We start from the raw sequence: 19854 nt of genomic DNA on the forward strand, positions 1-19854 counted from the left end.
CTGAAGGTATTTTTCAAATTTGTCGAGTTGGTTTCCGGCTGTACTTGTATCACACTGGCGGTAATATGATACAATTCTCATTTCATGTGACTATTTATGAAATGCCTCTTTCGTTGTTGTTGTTGTTGTTGTTGTTGTTGTTTTTTCCAGTGGATCAGAATGCATTGCCATGGAAATACCCCATTGACAAGCACGACTTGATAACTTGAAAAACTATTCCAATCTACGATCGCTCACTTTATTTAAACGCTTATTGTGGTTCTGAAGCGCATGTGGACACCTTTACCGACATTATGTGAGTGTTATTCAATTCCACTACAGAAGTTGCAGTAATATTACTATAGACAAGAAATCTGCATCTTTATTCGTCATTTATATTTTAATCCTCAGCTTAATACAGTTAAGCTTTTCTAACGTGAAGAAAAAAATACATATCATTTTAATGAGATCAGAGTGGTTATAACACATCTGCTCATTAGTCTAAGGACGGCAACAGTTCTTGTATTAATCTGAAACTAGATTTCCATCTCAAGTAATGGTGTTAACGCTGGAGACTCTTTAGAGTGATCAGAAAGGCTCGCAGAGGTGTAAAAATCTTTCATTGTTTCGGCAATTTCATTATTTCCCAATAGATTATCTTTCCTTCTTAAAGTAAAGAATGTTAACGACTTCAGAGTTGTACTGTTTGTGATCAGTTCTTTGGTAACTATGAAATCCTGTGTCGCTTTAAAACACATACTCGCGAAGTCATCTTTGGTATTACAAGCTCTGAAGGATGGCACTTGATCTCTTTTTTGTCCGCTGTGAGCACTGTGTTTTAACGCAGGCTCGTGCTTGTCGGCACTGCTGGCGATGTCTTTGACAGGGGGAAAAAACGTCGGACATTTCATCTGTGCAGCTTCGTGTGTTGCATTCTTGTCCCGTTTGAGGATTGGTGATAAAGATGTTAGACGTGGTGTGAACACACTGTTCGGTACCAAGTTAAATTGGACCATTTTCTTGGCCTTTCGTGGAACTCCTCCGTAGTAGGTTTGGTCCACCCTTACCACTAGCGCTGAAGATTGCGGCTAAAATGTGATTACAATTTAGGAATAAATTAGTCAAAACTGGAATGTTAATATCATAGGAATCACCAGATTTATGTTCACGTTTCCTGCATGATTTACAGCTTTACCAGTTCCTTGTGAGAATTTTAGCACCTAGTCCTTTACATTATCTTTAACAGTCCTTAACAATATTTTTAGTAGTTCGTTACCATGTCTTACCGGTCCTTTACGATATCTTTACTAGTCCTTTACGATATCGTTTCTAATCCTTTACGATATCTTTACCAGTCCTTTACGATGTCTTTACTAGTCCTTTACAATATCTTTACCAGTCCTCTACGATATCTTTACCAGTCCTTTACGAAGTCTTAACTGGTCCTTTACAATATCTTTACCAGTCCTTTACTCTATTTTAACCAGTCTTTAGGCACAAATAAACTATTATGGTTGTTGTTGTTGCTACGCGGAATATCTTTTGTAGTCATTTTCCGATATATGTCTTAAGTAATCTTTTTACGATTATAATTTTACGAGTGACTTCGGCCTTGTACAACTTTGGCAGACCCCGGACTTTTCCATCGACTTATTGTGAAATTGGCGGGATGTACATGTAATCCAACACGCATGTAAACATATATTCAAGTCACTTTTAACTTCAAGCTAAGTTTCTAAATACATTGTTACCTCCTTCTTCCCAATAGTATCATTTCCTTCCTCTGTGCCTTGAGCTGTAAACATTCTTGTCACAGAGAAATTTGCAATTTTCTTTTTGCTAACAAGGGTTTTCAATATCTCGGTTATTTTGTACATTAGTTCTCCCTCGCAAACCCTTATTCTTCCATTCCACTCCTGCAGATAAACAAAATCCCAAAAGTTTTTTGGATCAACTTCGATAATTTTCCGACAGCCATCCGCATTGGTGGGGCTCTCCAGAAACACTTCCGAGGCACGAATGTCGCGGACAACCTCCAATTCTTCCACCTTTTCTGTCGGTTTGCGGGAACAAATGAATTTTCTGGCTCTGCGTTCGTCCTTGAGTTTTTGTAGATAAAATGTCCAAAATGTTCTTTCGACTTCTTCCGCTGTTCGTGGTTTGAAAGGTTTAACGCTGCCCCTCTTTTTGCCCACAACAAAACGATTCTCAAAATTATAAATATCATAGCTTCTCACGAAACAATTGCTGCATATGCAGTTATTTCGTGCTCCGTGCGACATGTTTGTATGAGTGTGCAATCTCAGAAAAACAAAAGATTTACTTGAGCGCCTGTGGTGTGTGTACGCGTCATAAACAAGCAAGCTCATCACATTTTCTGCGTGCACGCGCGTATTAATAAGGAAGCATACCTTAGTAAAGCGCGCGCTCTGATTAGTTAATTCAGCGTCTACTATTTGTGAAGGGTTGCATGCTGAGGAAGGGGGCTGAGATACCTAGCGCGGACGTGCAAATTTATAGTCTCCGGTGTATTTTGAATTTATGGCGTAGGTTTTCAAGATTTTGATCGAGCCGAATATAGCAACTCTACCGTTACTTTTTCGGAACATTGATTGACGCTTCTCATTGGTACTGTGGGCAGCCAGCCATTGGGTCCTGGCTCTATAAAATGCTCGCAGGTGGCTCGCTTTGTGTTTCAATGGCATAACTTGCTGAGTCAATGATACGTTTCTGTTTTTATCTCATGAACCGACACACCCAAGGGGAAACTTATTCAGACACATTAAGAACATTTTTAGGCTGAAATAGTCAAAACTTTTAGATTATCATCTCTGCATCACGAACGTCCATTTTCTACGTTCCTACAACAAAAACTTAGGGTATTGAGACGAAAATGCAAAAATGACATAACAGCGAGAACCATGCCTCATATACAAATTGTTCTAACCTTGCCTTCTTTTAATCCTTCGTGAAAACAAAAATGAAAAAAAATTAAACAGTCCCCCCCAAAACTGAAATGTATGTATCAAATAAGTTAGCATGGCTGTACAGGTTAGCCTGTAGTACGTGGAAAACGTTGAGTGGGACAACCGCCAAATGATGAAGTAATGTCTCTTCAAATCTTTTGATTGGGCGGATGGATGACAGACAAGCAAATCACTGGAAAAAACATCCAGGTAGTTTTGGATTTGCTGCAAATAGAGTTGTTGAAGGCCTAAAGAAGTCTAATAATGTCAAGGCTGATGACAGTTTTCTGCATGTGAGGATTTGTATTCACCCGAGGGTGATGCTGTGGATATGGACCATTTTTTCCAGGGTAGGACGAAGCGACCAAATGATTCTCTCTGAAATAGGCCATTTCCGAGTTCCCTTACGCCTCTGTATCAAAGTGAGTCTTTTTGCAAAACCTCTCATATAAAAATAAGTTTGGTTTGCATTAAAATGAACCTGTAGGCAGAACTCATTTCCGTTCGAATGGTTTCGCATGGACTCGTTTTGATACAGAGGCAAAGGACAGCTCGGAAATGGCCTATTAAAGAAGCAAGGAGTAATTTGCGTCTGTATTCATGTGGAGTCTGCGATTCGAATGAAAAAACCTTACAATAGTTTGGATTTAACACTACCAAATGGGCAAAACACTTATGCAACACAAAGAGCAAGAGCTTTTAATATTTCTTGTTCTCCTTTGCTGCTTTCACATGGCTTTCATTGAAAAACAGTGGCAAAATATTTTGAATAAAATATAGAAAGCATTTGTCTTAGCTAAACTTACTTCCCTAAACTGGCTTTGGTTTCCATTTAAATGTTGAATTATTTATTTCAGAAAGTTATGTTTTGGTGATTATTCTACTGGGAAAAGTTAGCTTAAGGCTCTAGGAACCACCATTAAGTTCTTAGGAGAAGAAATATTAATTTCATGTCCTGAGAGATTGTACTTTTTGCTAAGCAAGTTCCATGATGTTCTTCCCATTGCCTAGCAGCTGTAATGTAAATGTAGGCTAAACTCTCAGCAGTTTCTTCGCTGCAAAATATTCAATAAATGTTTAGGAAAAGATGAGTTTGAAACCATCTTTTTTTTAACTCGGCTAATTTGGAAAATGTTTTTACTGGTAATGTTCTCCCTAATGACTTGTACAGCTAATGGCAAATGTGTCTGTCATGACAGGCTCCCTTAAACTTTAATAAGACAATTAAAAATGAACTGATAAAAACTGACTTGAAGGAAGGAAGGAATTGCACTGTCTATGAAGGTAAGTTAAGTAAGCAAACGTTTCCAATGTTCCTCTGTCTATTGCTTTACGATAAGCCTCTATATACAATAGACATAAGTACAAAAATGGCTGCATTTATTTGCAGCAGGGACCTGACAATACGAGGACGGGATTAAGATGTGTATTTTCCGTATAGGACGGCGACGTCAATAACTCGAGCTTCATAGAAGCTTTTCACGAAACCACCGACATTCTCAGTAGAGATGGTAGAAATCTTATTCTATTAAGCCTAAACGATGGTGAACTGACGACGCCGAAATTATTTTTCTTTAAATAGATGTGAAGCACCCAACTCTGATCTGTCAGTATTTATGAGTGAATGCCTTTAAAAATCTACCAAAATCGCCTATCAATGGCACAAGTCGAAAAAATTGATTTCGCTGCTGTTTTGCCCATAGATAGGCCCTCGTAAGAATAGAAATGGACCATACTTAGTTTCTGCTAATACAGCTTTCTTTGGTAGAAATATGCCAAAAACGATTTCGCCCCAATTGGGCTCAGAATCTACTTCCGGTTTTGCTTAATTTTTCTCAATGTTTGATTGCTTCGCGCTCCGTACAACAGCTACTTGAGAATCCGCTTTCAATGGATCTTATATTCAGCTCAGGTCTTCGTGGTATGACTGAGTGAAAAATAAAATAAATCGAAGTTAGTTTTGAGCCCGAAACAAGATCAAACAGACACGGAAAACTTTACAATCTGTTAAAAGCGGATTATTGGATTAAAACATCGCCTTATTTTGCTATGGGCTATAACTTAAAACGCCTTAAAAACACTTTCTACGGGTTAACTATACATCCACCTGTTTGAAAATAAAAAAATATATATATCTGGGCAAATGGTTTTAAGAAGCCCGGCTTGGCTTGTGTTTTTCATCAATTTTGCCTAAAGTCCACTGTTGGAATGTAAACAATTGCGTAACGCGGGTATAGTCATTCGTTTCCGACAACCTGCTCAAAGAAATCTTCAGAAACTTCGTATGTAGAAAAAAATAATGAAAAATGTTTTCTTCTTGTGTAAGTTCGTATAAATATATATATATATCTTTTCATTTGTCTTGCAACACCCACAACATCCCCGATAAAAAACGTGACAGCAGGCTGCTCGGGGTAATGATTGTATATGTTTCATATGGCTTGTTCTTTTCCAGAAGATGCGTCACTTAATACTTTCGCTGATTACCAATGTCCGTTTCAGAGATAATTATATACATTTAACCAATTCTCTGTCGTTTATGGCGATTAGATCATTGACAATTGGAAATACGATAAATTATAAAAACTTCTAACTGCGTGACGCCATCTCAGCTCTTCTACGACTTCTACGCTGTGTAGAAAACTTGTACACTTACAATATGCTCAACCTCAACTAGAAAATAACAGCAAAAGGCCGGATTTCTAGAATTTAGCCGAGACAGAGATTGCGTTTGCGTTTCAATCATATTGGGACACGTTTGTTAAAATATCTACTTTTTCTACTTTAGTTATCTGTTCAATGTAGTAACATTTTTAGACATAGTATTATCCTATTTGTTACCTGTCTTTTAAATTTGCAGGTGTTAATATTGGTAGCCAAATATACATTACAGTGGTCGATCTAAAGTAGAGTACCAGTCGCTGGGTGCAGCTCCGTTGGCCCCTTTTGCTGAAAACATCACAAAATTTTTGCCTCCTAAGGTGATTCATTAGGAATAAAAGTTTTTTTAAACGTTTTTGAATGTTCGAAAAATGCAAGAAAAGGATTAGTCACCTTGCTTAGCCTGCGTGTAGCCGTATCCACCCCCGAGTATAAAGGGATATGAGTAGGGTTACACGTAGGCTACATCGTGCTCAGATAAGTGATTTGATGGACCAACTTCATTTGTGCCTGTACTAGTTTTAATCACTTGCCATATTTCATCGCGTCACGTTCCATTTTGCAGTAGCTGGAAGCAGTTTATTAAACATACCTGGAACAATGCTGGTATATTTAATCCACATGCCTAGAACAATCAGAAGCTGGTCAAAATGTTTGCATACAGGTAAAAAGTATTAACACGAGTGAGACGCTCTCTGATCCGACGTGAACCCGTCCTTTTCATGATGAATTTGGAGAAAGTTTTGTTTATGACGCGTTTGGCTTTTGGGCATTTTGCCTCTGACGTTTTTGTGCCTAGACCTGCCTTCGGTCTTGCCATCAAAGGAGCACTGTCTACCAACTAGTGACTTTTCCTTAGGGATAATCTGGATCAGGATTAGTGATCCAATATCACTCAGATCATGGTGCATCAAAGAAACCGTTGCATCCACTCTGGTCATGGATTTATCGGCTCTTCGTTTGATGCACCATGATCTGAGTGTTTTGGATCACTGATCGTGATCAATATAACCCCAAAGGAACGCGGCCTTAAATGAACAGCAAACATCCATCTTCTTTATGTTCTCGAAAATCGGTCACGGAAGACCGACTGTTTCAATGAAAAACTTATATAATTTAATTAATCAAATAGCCAAAATTAACTGGTCGCCAAAAAGATGGATTTAAGACTGACAAAAAATACCTGTTGATTTCTTTGCTAAACATAATATTAGACAGCATTTCAGTTGTTTGAAAAGGAAAATTCGTGGACACGTATTAAACTTATATGCAGTATCTGCATAACTTGGAAAAGCAAACCGACCAACACGGTAATTGTTCAATTTTAATTGAATACTTACCTAGGCACCTTAAGATACCAGGACGGGAGGAGCTAGGACGGCTACCGGAAGTAAATTTACTCAACCGAGCATGCGCACGAGAGCTCTCGACTCATCTCTCTGCCGTCCTCGGCTCGTCGAGGACGCCATTTCGCCCGACTAGCCACAGGGAGCCCTCACATCCGTTTAGAATAAAATATTAACCTACCTTTATCGCGCGTGTTTTGGGTTTTGTGGCGGCCATTTTAAATTTTTAATACGCGCGCGGTCTGCTAGTGCGAGGTCTGGAGCTGAAATTACGGAAATTGCTCGGAGCCTCCTCGGAGCTCTAAGAAAATGACACTCTATTATCCTCGGTGAGCGATCGGCTCGAGTTTCCCGCCCGTCGAGTCCCAGACTTCCGTAATTCAGGTTCCAGACCTCGCACTAGCAGACCGCGCGTTATTAAAAATTCAAAATGGCCGCCACAAAACGCAAAACACACAAAAAAACGCGCTACAGGTAGGTTAACCTTTTATCCATATTCTAAACGGATGTGAGGGCTCCCTGTGGACTAGCCGTCGTATCGAAAACGTGAGTATTTTGCTCTTGTTTTGCCCCGACAAATGTTCCAATCGATCTTATTTTCATTTTCCTGATAAGAATGTTTATAAGGTTCACATTTTTCGTGATTGTAGTATAGAATACTACGCTGAAATACCAAAATGTAAATAAAAATATTCCTCGTCTGTTCTTTTGTATTTCAGTCACTGCTCAGACGCTGTCACGAGTGTACCAGCTCAAAACGAAATACAAACTGCATGCATTGAGAATACATCAGTGTAAGTACAGTCGATAAAATGTAGTAAGAATGAGTGCCATGGAAGCATCCATCGCGCAAATAAAATACACATTTTCAAACTGATGTTTAGTTGTTTTTTTATGCTACCCGGAACTTGATGCAACGTTTTATTTCTATAATGCTTGTTCCAAAAGCAATTACAGATGGAAATTGAAATGTTCACCAAAAGTCAGGATTCTTCGGCGACAGAATTCTCAAACGCTCTGATGATACAAAGCCATCTGAAGCAGGTCGATCAGATTGTTCGTTCAATTCTTTCATACGGAAATTCTGGTTTCTCTATTAAAATATTGACAGATGTTTGCTTCGCTTATAAAGAAAACGAAATTCAGCATCGCTGTTTACTATCGTTTAAACTTAACAGGATAAGATTTCTACCATTTCTTTTATAGTCTAAAGGATTTCATTGCTTCTGTCAATAGCTTGTACGAAGTTCGCATCATTGACGTCGTCGTCCTTTGCGAAAATACACATCTTAAGCATTTTGTTTTTGGCGACACAAAGGACCAGCGAAAGTTTCCCGCGTCCACTGCCTTTCCCGTCCTGGCCTTTCTTGTCCTCGAATCCTGTGGAGGAATCCTGACTTTAGGTGAATATTTTTAACTCCATCTGTAATCGAAGCAAGTATTTATTACAACCCAAACATTTACCGAGATCAAGTTCCGGATAGAATGAAAAATGAAATTAACGTTAATTTGCAAATGTGCATTTTATTTGCTCGATGGATGCTTTATAGGTACGTAACAATTTTATTTTCAATCAAAACCTTCCGGAAACTGCTTAAAATCCTGCAAGATTCTTCTAAAACAATACTTTGGCACATTTCGGGGTATCGAATGGTCTTTACCAGCATTTGCGAGCATGCGAGAAGTGCGTTTATTTTTGCGAGCACGAGCAGGGATCAAATTTGCCTTGCAAGCAGCGAACACTTTAGAAAACACCTGATGACGAGCAGCGAACGCTTGGTAAATTTGACACACGCAAACGGACAAATAGCACACGCAACCGATAATAACTGTACTGCCAAAACCAATTTTCACATTTTCAGTTCCATTCAAATCGTTTCAGTTTCTAAGCTCAACTCAAATCCCAGACAGTTATTTGTCTTTAGTTTCGGATTAATTTGACAGCAAAACTATAAACAATTCTGCAATGAATATTTTAGCGACAGTGGACACAGTAGCGACAAACAATATTACAAAAATTGCGGTTGCAAAAAGCCGTTATTTGAGACATTTTCAATCCAAAGCCAAACTAAAACAAAATGTTCATTAATACGTACGATTATTCTTGAGTCACAATTTGCTTGTTTTGCTGCTACTTTATCATATTTTGCTTCTTGCAACGTTTACATGGCAGGTCGGGTTACCCTGGGGTTAAGCTAGCCCTAGCCCTAGTTCTCAGCTAGGACCACCCTAGAGCCATGGTAACCCTACCTGCCTTATAAACACGTCCACAAAAAAAGAGAAAAAGAGAAATGTGAGAGTGCTAGGGTAACCCTCTTGCTAGGGTCACCCTTGCACTTAGGATTAGGGTAGGGTAACCCTGGCTAGCACTAGGGTTACCCTATCTCCTGAAGTTGTGAACACACCACGAGAAGAAGTTAAAAGCTTCCAGACTTTAAAAAGTTGTGACATAGACAATATGTTTATTTGGTTGTATAATTCGTAGGAAATGTACACATCGTGGCATTTAGTCTGGCAAGCATTTCGAGCTTCGGTCTCGATGATCGGTAAAAAAAAGATTTAACGCCGTGAAGCTTCATTTGGAGGCTTCCATGATCTAACCAATTGCAGCCATACAACTATGACAGGCTCTGAAGGTCAAATGGTAATAGTAATATTCTTCATGCCATCATAACTCTAGATTACTTTCTCCCCTTTGCGGGTGCCTTTCACGAATATTTCTTACACCTGTCAGTTTCAATAAAACAAGGGAACATGTTTCCAGAAACATTAACATAGCGCATGCATTTCTTGGTTTTCAAGATGCAAATTATGCTTCCGCTATACACGACAGAGAATTTTAACAAAAATCCGAGCGTGTGAGCAGTTGCAAAAATTTTGCGAGCACGAGCAAGCGAGCACACATCTAATTTTTGCGAGTAATTCGAGCAAAGGCCAAATTTTGCAAGCACTGTTAAATAAAATGGGACCATTCGATACCCCTACATTTGGTGAAAGCTGTGCCTGATTATATGAGAAAGAAAGATAAACAACTGAGAAAACAATGCCTACTCACTAAGATATGTAAACGATGTCACTTCATTTCGAAGCGCTTGGGGAAACCGTGAAGTCTTCAATTTCCTACATTTTGACTTCATAGCCGTAAGCAGCCAGAGATCGTAGACATTCGTAGCCCATGTAATCGTTTTACTGGAAATGTGACTTTTAATGAAAAGGTAACAATTCTAAGTAGCAAAACGAGGTTACAACCAGTGAGACAATCTCAGATAGTGCAGAGTGCAATTGATAGCTCTGGCACGGTAGTCCCATAAGTACTCACGCCTGCTCGGTTCACTTCTGGGTTGTATCTACCTTGGCAGTCTGCTAGGGCTTTTCCCCTTAGCAGTGAATATGTTTCAAGGTTGTATTTTCATTCAAGGTCCTAAAGGTACGTACAATTACTGTTTGTCACGACAGCTTTTAAATTTTACTCTGGTGTTTTACGATGATTTTTGTCATTTTAAATTCAATAATACGTTAAACAGACGTGACAATTTAGCTCTTCGTGCCAACTTTCTAACTTGATACTTGTGTTTTCCTCGCAAATGTATGTGACATGAAACCCTTGTTTTCTCCAAAACACACGGAAGATGTGCTTGTTTTTGCGGGATAAATGAAAGAAAGTTAAATATCTGACGAAGAAATGAAAGAAAGATGATTTTGTTTTTTCTCAAAATGTAAATTTTCTTATCACGATAAACAAGACCTAATATAATTATCAGATAATCACGGAATACCAGTTTCTTTTTCTGTTGCCACCTTTGTTGTTCACAATAAAACAATAGGCCCTTTGCAGGATCCGGTCACATAGTATGAAATTAATTACGCTGGGACGCAAGTTACACAGTGGGACTTCCAAAACAAAGGAAAGTCCGGCTCGACTGGTACGAGTCCCTTTGTTTTGGAAGTCCCACTGCGTAACTTGCGTCCCAGCACAATTAATTCCGTACCATGTGACCGGATCGTGCAAAGGGTCTATTCAAAATTAACACACAACAATATTGTTTCATACAACTGAGAAGCGTTTCAACGAGAAGTATTGAAGGTAAACAGCGTTACTTGGCCGATATTATCCTGTATCGGTGAACGAGCTAGTCTCCTCAAAGACTGATTAATTCAATTTGTGCTTTCATTAGGTGCCACGGAGTCTGTAGCATTATTTATGCACTTTCCTGGTTTTTACAATTTGCAGAATATTGAAGCCACTAATAACTAGGGAACTTTTTGGTCTTTCTTATAGACGCAATTAAGGCAAGAAATAAACAAGCCGTTAAGAAGAAGCTATACTTCGTTTCCTTCTTTATTTGAACCCTGACAAACATACTATTGTAGTTTGAAAACAGCAGATGATATTTGTTGAACAGACCTGTGGGTAATTCAAAAAGATACGTTTCACTTTTACACTAAAAAGGGACAGGTGGCGCTACCAGACATCACATGACATATAAAAGACCGCGTAGAAACATAGTATTTATCACTAACGAAGCAAGAACGCATGCCTCTTACATGTTGGGTTCTACCATAAGGAAAACCACTCAACATTTGTGTTGCAATATATCCTCCTCCTAATATATAGATGACACGAACGCTAACTAATCAGCACATGCGTTTAGAGCGAATTGGTTTTGTTCTAAAGAGAATAGTACGACAAGGAGAGCAAGAGGTTACTTGAAACAAATATAGAGCTTTGCGATGTTCACACCTAACTGACGTAGATGGAACATGTTTTACGTAGGTACACATTTACCTGTCCTACCTCACCCCCGCCACGTCCTTGCCTCTAGACTAATTAATTGATTGAAATCAATTAATTAAACAAACTTTAAAGTTTACACCTTAGTGCCTTATCGGGAGGCTGCCCCCAAAACCATTCAAATAGTACACTCTGCACTAAAAAGGGCAACAGAGGCTTCCCACTTTTTCCAAGCGATTGTAGTTACATTGTTTTATATTTCATTGATATGTTTTAAATACATTTATGTTATTTGCCGGCTTAGGGGTCGGTCCGTATAGTGGGAAGCCTCTGTTGCCCTTACAGATTACAAATGGGTTTGTTTACGTAACTCTTGTCATTGAATCGGCTTGCGCGCCGTCTACTAACGATTTGTAAAAATCTTGGCAACGAGCGAGTAACTCAGATAGTAGACAAAGAAAGATGTATTAAAGAACAGATTTTTTTCAAACTACTTTATGTTAGTTGCATTTGTTTCACCAGTTAAGTTCTCCAAAATTGTTTTTACGCTGTGAAATTTCGTGTGAAGTTTGAAGTTTACTACAAAAACAATTTCTGTCAGTCGTTGCTTAAACATCACTTGAAATCAGACCTTTCTACCGTAAATGAAATAGAAGAAAGCGAGGAAATTCGTTAAGTGTATTCCACAGAAATTCTCCTAAATACAGCAACGATCAAAGAGATAAACTCGACCGAAATTGACTCAAATTTTACGGCGAGAGAAACACAGGATTACGCGCCATTACAGCGGCAAGCTACAAACAACCAAGCAATCTCTCACAACTTCAAAACACTCAATTGATAAACTTGCATTGGCTAGTCGTCGATGGATGTGCAAAAAAGACTAAAGATTGACGATTACCGATAACTTCAAGAAGAGAAATTTAGGTAGCGAAGAAAAAAATCCGGCCCTTGGGCCGTATCGTAAAAAGCTGGACCGGTCACGTGCGTATGATTAGCCAATTAAATTCGAGGATTTAGGAATCCGGCCCGCTCAGATGTTTGAGAAAAAAATAAAGTAAGAAATTGTTTAGTTGTGCAAAATTAATACTTTTACTTGCACCAATTACAATACTAATACAATAACTTGTTCAGTACAATACAGTTACTTACGTTACTTACAATACTAATACTTACATGAATAATTACTTACAATATGATGAGATTACTCACATTTAATACTTAAAATATAATACGATTACTTGCGCTACTTTATTCTCGCACAGCAAATAGATTACTACAGCATTTCAACTCACAATGCATTAAAAAAAAACAGCTTTCTCCTGTCAGTAACTTGCGTCGTTAATATGAGCTGATAAAAATAGGCATGTCTGTATTCATGCGCCTTGTTTCTTGTCCTTTTATTTCTATTTTCGTTTTAAGAGGACTAGTTAGAAAGCTAAAAAGAGCTTACAAAAAGAACAACAGAAGCTTCCCTTTTTTAGAGTTGTTGTAGTTGTATTGTTTTATATTTCACAGATATGTTTTACATACAGTATAAGAATTTGTTTCGTCTTGGAAAAGTAATACTGTTACTTACACCAATTACAATACTAATACGATTACTGACACTACTTAGTAGAATTCTACTAGTATATAGATGCAAATGCTGTGATTGACTGAGCCATTGCACACTATCACCCATTAGTGTGCAGTGGCTTGGTTTGGTCGAAAAAATTGCAACATTTCCTCGTTTCTCCGAAGTTTTGAAAGAACATTTAGAAACAAATGGATAATCAAATAGCTTAGAAGACTAAAAGAAGGGCATTTTCGGTTTCTTGAATCAAAAAGCTCCAACTTTTTGGACAGAAACTATTAAGCGCGCGTACACAACTGCAACTGTCAAGTTGACGATTCAGTCCGTGTAAATTCTCTAAAGCGTCAAGTTTAATACTAAGATCAGAAATAACTGAAATCGTTATTTGAAGGAAAATTCAGTCAGAGTTCTACATAACAATTAGATTATTCCCTCTCGATTACTATGAGGCGATATAGTTGATTCGGCCTTCGGCTTCACCAACTATCACCTCATTGAAATCTCGAGCTCATAATCTAATTATTAATTACAATATAATACGATTACCTACGCTACTTACAATTCTTGCACAGCAAATAGATTACTACAGCATATTTACTTACACAACGTGAAAAAACCAAGCTTACTCTAGTCAGTAAATTGAATTGTTAATATTTGAGCTGATGAGAAAGACATGTCTGTATACATGTGCCTTGTTTCTATTCCTTTCTTTTCCATTTACATTTTAAGAAGACTAGTCAGAAATTTAAGAAGAGATTACAAAAATGTATTGTTTTCTGTTTCATAGATATGTTTTGAATACAGTAAGAAATTGTTAAGTTTTGGAGAGCATTTTTCCTGTCTTCATAACCAAACATAATCTTAAGCATTTAAGCCGCAGAAATTTATTTGCAGTTATCTGGCCTTAACCATGTCTCTGTTTGGGCCTTTGCTCGGTGAAGACGAGCAAAGACCTTTCAAACGAAATCAAAAAGTTCATGCAACGATGGATTTTCCGGAGATAGCCCAGCCATAAGTTCTATGTTTGAGGCAGTGTCTCCAAGCTTTTTGTCCTTTTGCTGCTTGTTTTGCATTGTGTTATTTGAAGGGATAAACGAGGTGTCCCAAAGACTACGATAACCCTCGAGGTCTTTCAATAGGGCAAATTTCTGACTTTCCAAAAGTTTCTGGTCTACTTCAAATTCAGGTTTGTCTTCACGGTCCGCCATGTTTTTTTTAATAATATGTTTGTCGCGTAGACGCACTTCGCTGACAGCCAATCACAAGCGTTGATTATCAAACTTGTTGTTGTGAGGCAACAAAACTAAAATTTGCTGCAGAAAGTAGAACTCGAGTTTAATTTAGGCAGCACGTTGCGTCGACTTGCAACACTGTATTTTGTTGTATTTTGGGTTGTTGAGAGACAAGTTGAAGGAAAATGTTGCCTGTATTATTCCATTTATTCTCTACAGGAGTCATGCTGTGCTTATTTTCTTGGAGAACTTATCATCGGAAGCAATTTTTTTGAATAAAATAATGGTTTGGCTTCTATTTGGAGGTATTCGGTTATACAAGTGGTTGAAAGGGAGGCTGCCCTTTTCTTTTTAATCAATATCAGTTTATTTTGGTTCACAGTTGTTCCGAATTATAGCGCGACAAAATAAAATTCGGTTACTGCTCAGAATGTGATGTTGGCATTAATAAATAGTTGATATTTACGGGAGGCAACTGAACAACTAAGCTTCAAGCTGGTATGATCAACTGCAATCTTGCAATCTGAACAGTTTGTTATCCCCACAACTGATGAAAAGAAAGAAAACCACTAAGTAAATATTGTACCACGAACTACTTCGAACTAACATTCAAATAAATTTTTCAAGCAACGTTTTGCAAGGAGAATTATAAATAGTTCGCGCTGGCTTTAAAAGCGAAGTCTTTTTGCATTGCTTCATAGTAAAGGCCATGGAATAAAGACTTTGTACCCTTCGAGACAAATACCCCTCTATCAGCGAGCAGAAAACGAAGGGAAACTCGATTTGGCAGGGTGAAGTCTTAAGTGCTTTGCCTTAATAAGATTAGTAACAATAAATTATATGCGACGATTTTTCCAAGCTTGAAAGCTTTCATAATTTAAATATCGCATGAAATTTCGAATAAGGCGAGTTGATTATATGCCAAATCACAAACAAGTTAAATGTTTCAAAAGTGTATATTTATTTTTTCCTATTTTCGAAAGCATTACAGATGACAATAGTAAAGTTATAAATATCCCCTAGGCTGTAATATTTGACGGATCCTGTTTACATTTTATTTCAATGATTTTATTTATGATTTCAGAAGTTTGATAATTGTCAGTTCACTAATATGAAGTGCAACAGATTTTCCTAAAATAAGCAAATGCTAACACCAAAGGGCTTTACGTCATGTCATCGATTTCATCCACAAATTTGCTATACCTTGCCCTGTTTCAAGCACGAATAATACTAAAGCCTTTTTTTTATCGGGGAGTGGACAAAAGAAAAATGGATTTAATTTGAAGTTTACGTGTGCGACTACGTGTGTTTACCATTTCTTTTATTTCTGCTAATAATCTTTGTAATGCATTTGGAGTAAACGTCGTTTGGTGATTTTCAGGGTAGAACCTGGTGTTAGCGAAATATGACTTTCTACCTTGTCGTCCATTCAGCACGACATATATGTCCTTAAAAGTGTAATGTTCTTTAATTAGTTTTTCGCCGCTGTGGTCAAAGAACATAATCATTTCTTTTTTTGTTCGACCCAACACAAGCCGCTATTAATTATTGACGTTTATAAATACTAACAGACTGCCAAAATCCTGGTCACAAAGTTTGATTAAATCTTGAAACAGTCAGCACTATTGAAAAACAAGGACCTCCATCTCGGTGAAAATTGAATGACTATAAGCGTTTACTTTGTGACTTGTCGATCACAAAAAGTTTTTATATTTAATGAAATGAAAAAGCCCCAAATATCATTGGCCAACATAAGTAAAACGTTCTGATATAAAAGCCGATCAGTTATTTAAAACGCGACATTTAATTAAGCCGCATCGGCGTTTAAATTCGATCCGAGGTGGGTTTCAACATCGCTTAGTGGACTGAAGTGGAAAACTGAAACCTTTTCTTTCTTGTAAGTAAAGGATGTGTTTTTGTTCCTCAACAAAAAGGAAACACCTAAGGATTTAAAAAATTAAGGCATGTCCATATTTATCATTAGATGTTGGTGTTAATGATTTTCATATCAGCCCTGAACAAGGACAGGTGAAAGAGGATAAAAGCAAGTGCCTTACACGCCATTTAGAATCGAAGTGGAAGGCACCTTCCGTGACGAAGTATTGCTCGAACATATTGTTACTTTTTAACAAGTATAGTTTCCTCCTAGGTGTATGTTCTAAACTAAACCGAAAGTAAGATATGGCATTTATTGCCTGCTTAAGTTCAAGTTTTATTCTCCTTGCAACCTAATGAACTGTACTTAGCATTTTCTAAATTACTTGTATTAAAGACGGAAATACGATTTATATCTTAGACATCCTTTCCAATTTCTTTGATTCAAATGTCAACAGAAAAAATTTATGAGTAAGGACTGTGTTTGCTAGTGGTTGGTTTGCCATGTTAATCTCAAAGAACACGCCATTTTCGATAGAAATGTTCACAAACCGTTGTTCCGATGGCAAGAAGTAATCAACTTTGAGAATTATGAAGCTTCATTACAAACTGATGACTGTTTTGCCATTAAAGTAAGTCATTTTTAAGTTAGAGTTTAATTGTTATGGAAATGACCTGCACTTATCGTGTAATTTATGGGAACCCCCACTTCTGCAGACAGTTTCAAAAGTAATTTTGTACAGCAACACCATTGTGTTCTATTCTATTGACACAGTTTATGAACCAACCACACAGCGAGAACATCATCGTGACGTCTGCAAACAAGACCTTGCGTGATAATTAAAGAAAAGAAAGCTGCGCAAGATGATAGAAGATTCAGAGTACATCAAGCTAGAGGGAATCGATGACAAAGAAATGTCACTCCGCTTAAGCCTTCTCGATACCAGGAATTCTCGACGAATATCTCACAATTCCGTGGCGGAAAGCTCTCTTCAAAAAAGCATCAATGAAACGGTGGAGCGAAATCCGTGCAAACGGATTGGGTTGCATCAGGTAGGAAAGACCAAAGTTCTCTTAATCGAAGAAAAACCTATCAGTTACTTAATATTAAATTAAATTCTCTGTTGTGAGAAAGCTTTCTTTAGCTTCAGGTTCAAGGAAATAATGGACAACTGAAGGACAGTTTACTGTACTATATCGTTACGCTTACATGCATCCAGTTTGTAGCCAATGCTCAAAGACCTAATCAGGCATGACGGCCAAAAATAAGAAACGAAGCATGTGGGCAAGAAACAAATACCATGCCTGACTAAAGATGTTGACGTTCAAGTAATTCGTATTTAAAACTTTAGACCCAGAAGCAATCGGACATGTACATTCATTTGGTTACGTCCCCTTTACTAGTAAAGAAGAAGAAAATAGGAAAGCTAGGGTTGACATATCAAGCCAAGTAGCAGTGTACAAGTTTCAGTAACAAGCCTTCAGAAGAGCAAACCTCCCATAATTATATTTATTATTAACAGATCCATATCCTGTACGTTAAGTTAGAACGTTTTTTTTTTTTTTTTTTTTAAATTTCCAATCGGGGCTGTTTGCAACATGTGTGGTCATTATAGCTTTTACTTAGAGTGACAGCACAGATGATCTTTTTCACAGAGAAAAAGTCGAAAGTTAATTTAAATATCATTAGCATTAACGTTACAGTAATCGCTCCGATATCACGCGTTTGAGATTAAAATTTTGCTCTTCTTTTTCCCAAGGTCTCAGACATATTTAAGAAGTTACATTAATTCATGCATGGCGTCATTCTCAAATTTAGGAACTCTATACGGTCGATCGAATGTTGTCGGCGATTTCGTTTTCCAATCTAAACAGCTCAGCAAAAAAACCTCTGAGATTACGACATGTATTGTTGATAAATTTCATATTTCGTCATGTTAGCTGCAGTACATCAATATCGGGAAAGGACTAAGCTTCGAAGTAAATTAAAGGTCTGAGATTCAGGTTCATGTACGTGCAAAATTACAAATGAACTTTGTTATAATCGTGATGGGTAAGCTAGGGTTTAACGTATAAATAAAGAAATGTCTTTTTCAGCTGATAAAAAGAAGTCAAAACATAACGTAATGGATGGATCATGTTTTGCACCATTTTTTTATGCAAACCAAACGAAATGTTGTGAAATGAATCTCAATTTATAAAAAAGTTAGAATAATTTACATTCCTAAGAATAAGACCACAGCAAAATAGCACGTTTAGCAGTGTATGTGACACAAGTCGTCAGTATATGAAATAAATCCTTCTCATATTTATTCCCTTTCCCTTTTTTTCGCGACAGCAGTTTGCTCGTCGTCTTGTTATGATTTTTAAGACCTTTTCATGCCAAGAAACTGTCTGTATAATTGTTGCTCCCGAAAATTGCAATGAAAACGAAGAGAAAGATCAAGAAATGAAGGAAAACTGCTATTAACACCACAAAGTTGAAATTCATCCGCACAAAAAATATGATTTTCGGGGGAGAAAGTGTTATTAAAATGTGTTTCACTGCAACTTATTATTTCATGCATACAATCATTTTTTTGTGCATCCAGGTCAAAAAGATCAAGGACACAACAAAGTTTATATTCTGCTAACATCGAATCAAACTGTACATAAATCATTAATATAACTACTGAATTCAAATATAACGAATTTTTGAACAGAATTAGTCGTTGTATCCGAGATTTGTAGTCCGTTAAATAAGTTTACACACAGAACAAACATGATTTACCGCAAAAGTAATCGCTAAAAGGGAGGTAAACACTCAGCAAGAAATCCTTCAGAAATTTTATGTTCCCTTTATTACTGTGTGTTTAAAGAGAGGTTTAATTATAATTTGGCAAAGAAAACAGCTCTTATTTTGACATTTTCCAATTTCTCTTCGATAAAAGCTTTTCGAGTTAGTTCAGCTGCTTCTTCCAAATTTGGATCAATAGATATGGCTTGCCGTATATCAGAAATTCCAGGCACGAAAATGTCTGCATATTGCACGAGCGTTGCAGATAAGCTTTGATATTCAGGGCACGCACGCTTGACTGTAGTAACAGATATGGCTTGCCGTATATCAGAAATTCCAGGCACGAAAATATCTGCATATTGCACGAGCGTTGCAGATAAGCTTTGATATTCAGAGCACGCACGCTTGACTGTACTAACAACTTCTCTAGCAAGCGTGGAAAGGGTTAGTATGTATTATAAAGCTCTCTCGCGAATTGGATTTTTATGAAATCATCTGTCGTGGAAAACTAGTGATATTAGAATGACACCTGTCCAGAGAATGATTTCGAGAACCTTTTTTCATAGATTCAGTTGAAGATTTGTTTTTATGGGACAAGTTTTTATATCAAGTTCGATGCTTCAGCTGAATTACTTCAAGGGATTATTTCTTTTATTTATTAAGGTTTTTTTTTCATCTACTAAGAGTATTAAGTACTTTAATTGATGGAGA

At 37.4% G+C, this 19854-nt stretch overlaps 1 protein-coding gene across 1 annotated transcript in view; it reads left to right on the forward strand.

Moving 5' to 3' along the window:
• The first annotated feature begins 6702 nt into the window (after positions 1-6702).
• LOC145488889 (transient receptor potential cation channel subfamily A member 1-like) overlaps positions 6703-19854 on the forward strand; it is a 77166-nt gene continuing 64014 nt past the window's right edge. Inside the window, exons 1-2 of the mRNA XM_081467715.1 lie at positions 6703-7746; positions 17143-17420. Coding sequence (XP_081323841.1) covers positions 17232-17420 — 189 coding nt within the window. The 5' untranslated portion in view covers positions 6703-7746; positions 17143-17231. The remainder of the gene's footprint in view (positions 7747-17142; positions 17421-19854) is intronic.

This window comes from Orbicella franksi, chromosome 6 (assembly GCF_964199315.1).
Source record: "Orbicella franksi chromosome 6, jaOrbFran1.1, whole genome shotgun sequence".
Taxonomy (NCBI): Eukaryota; Metazoa; Cnidaria; class Anthozoa; order Scleractinia; family Merulinidae; genus Orbicella; species Orbicella franksi.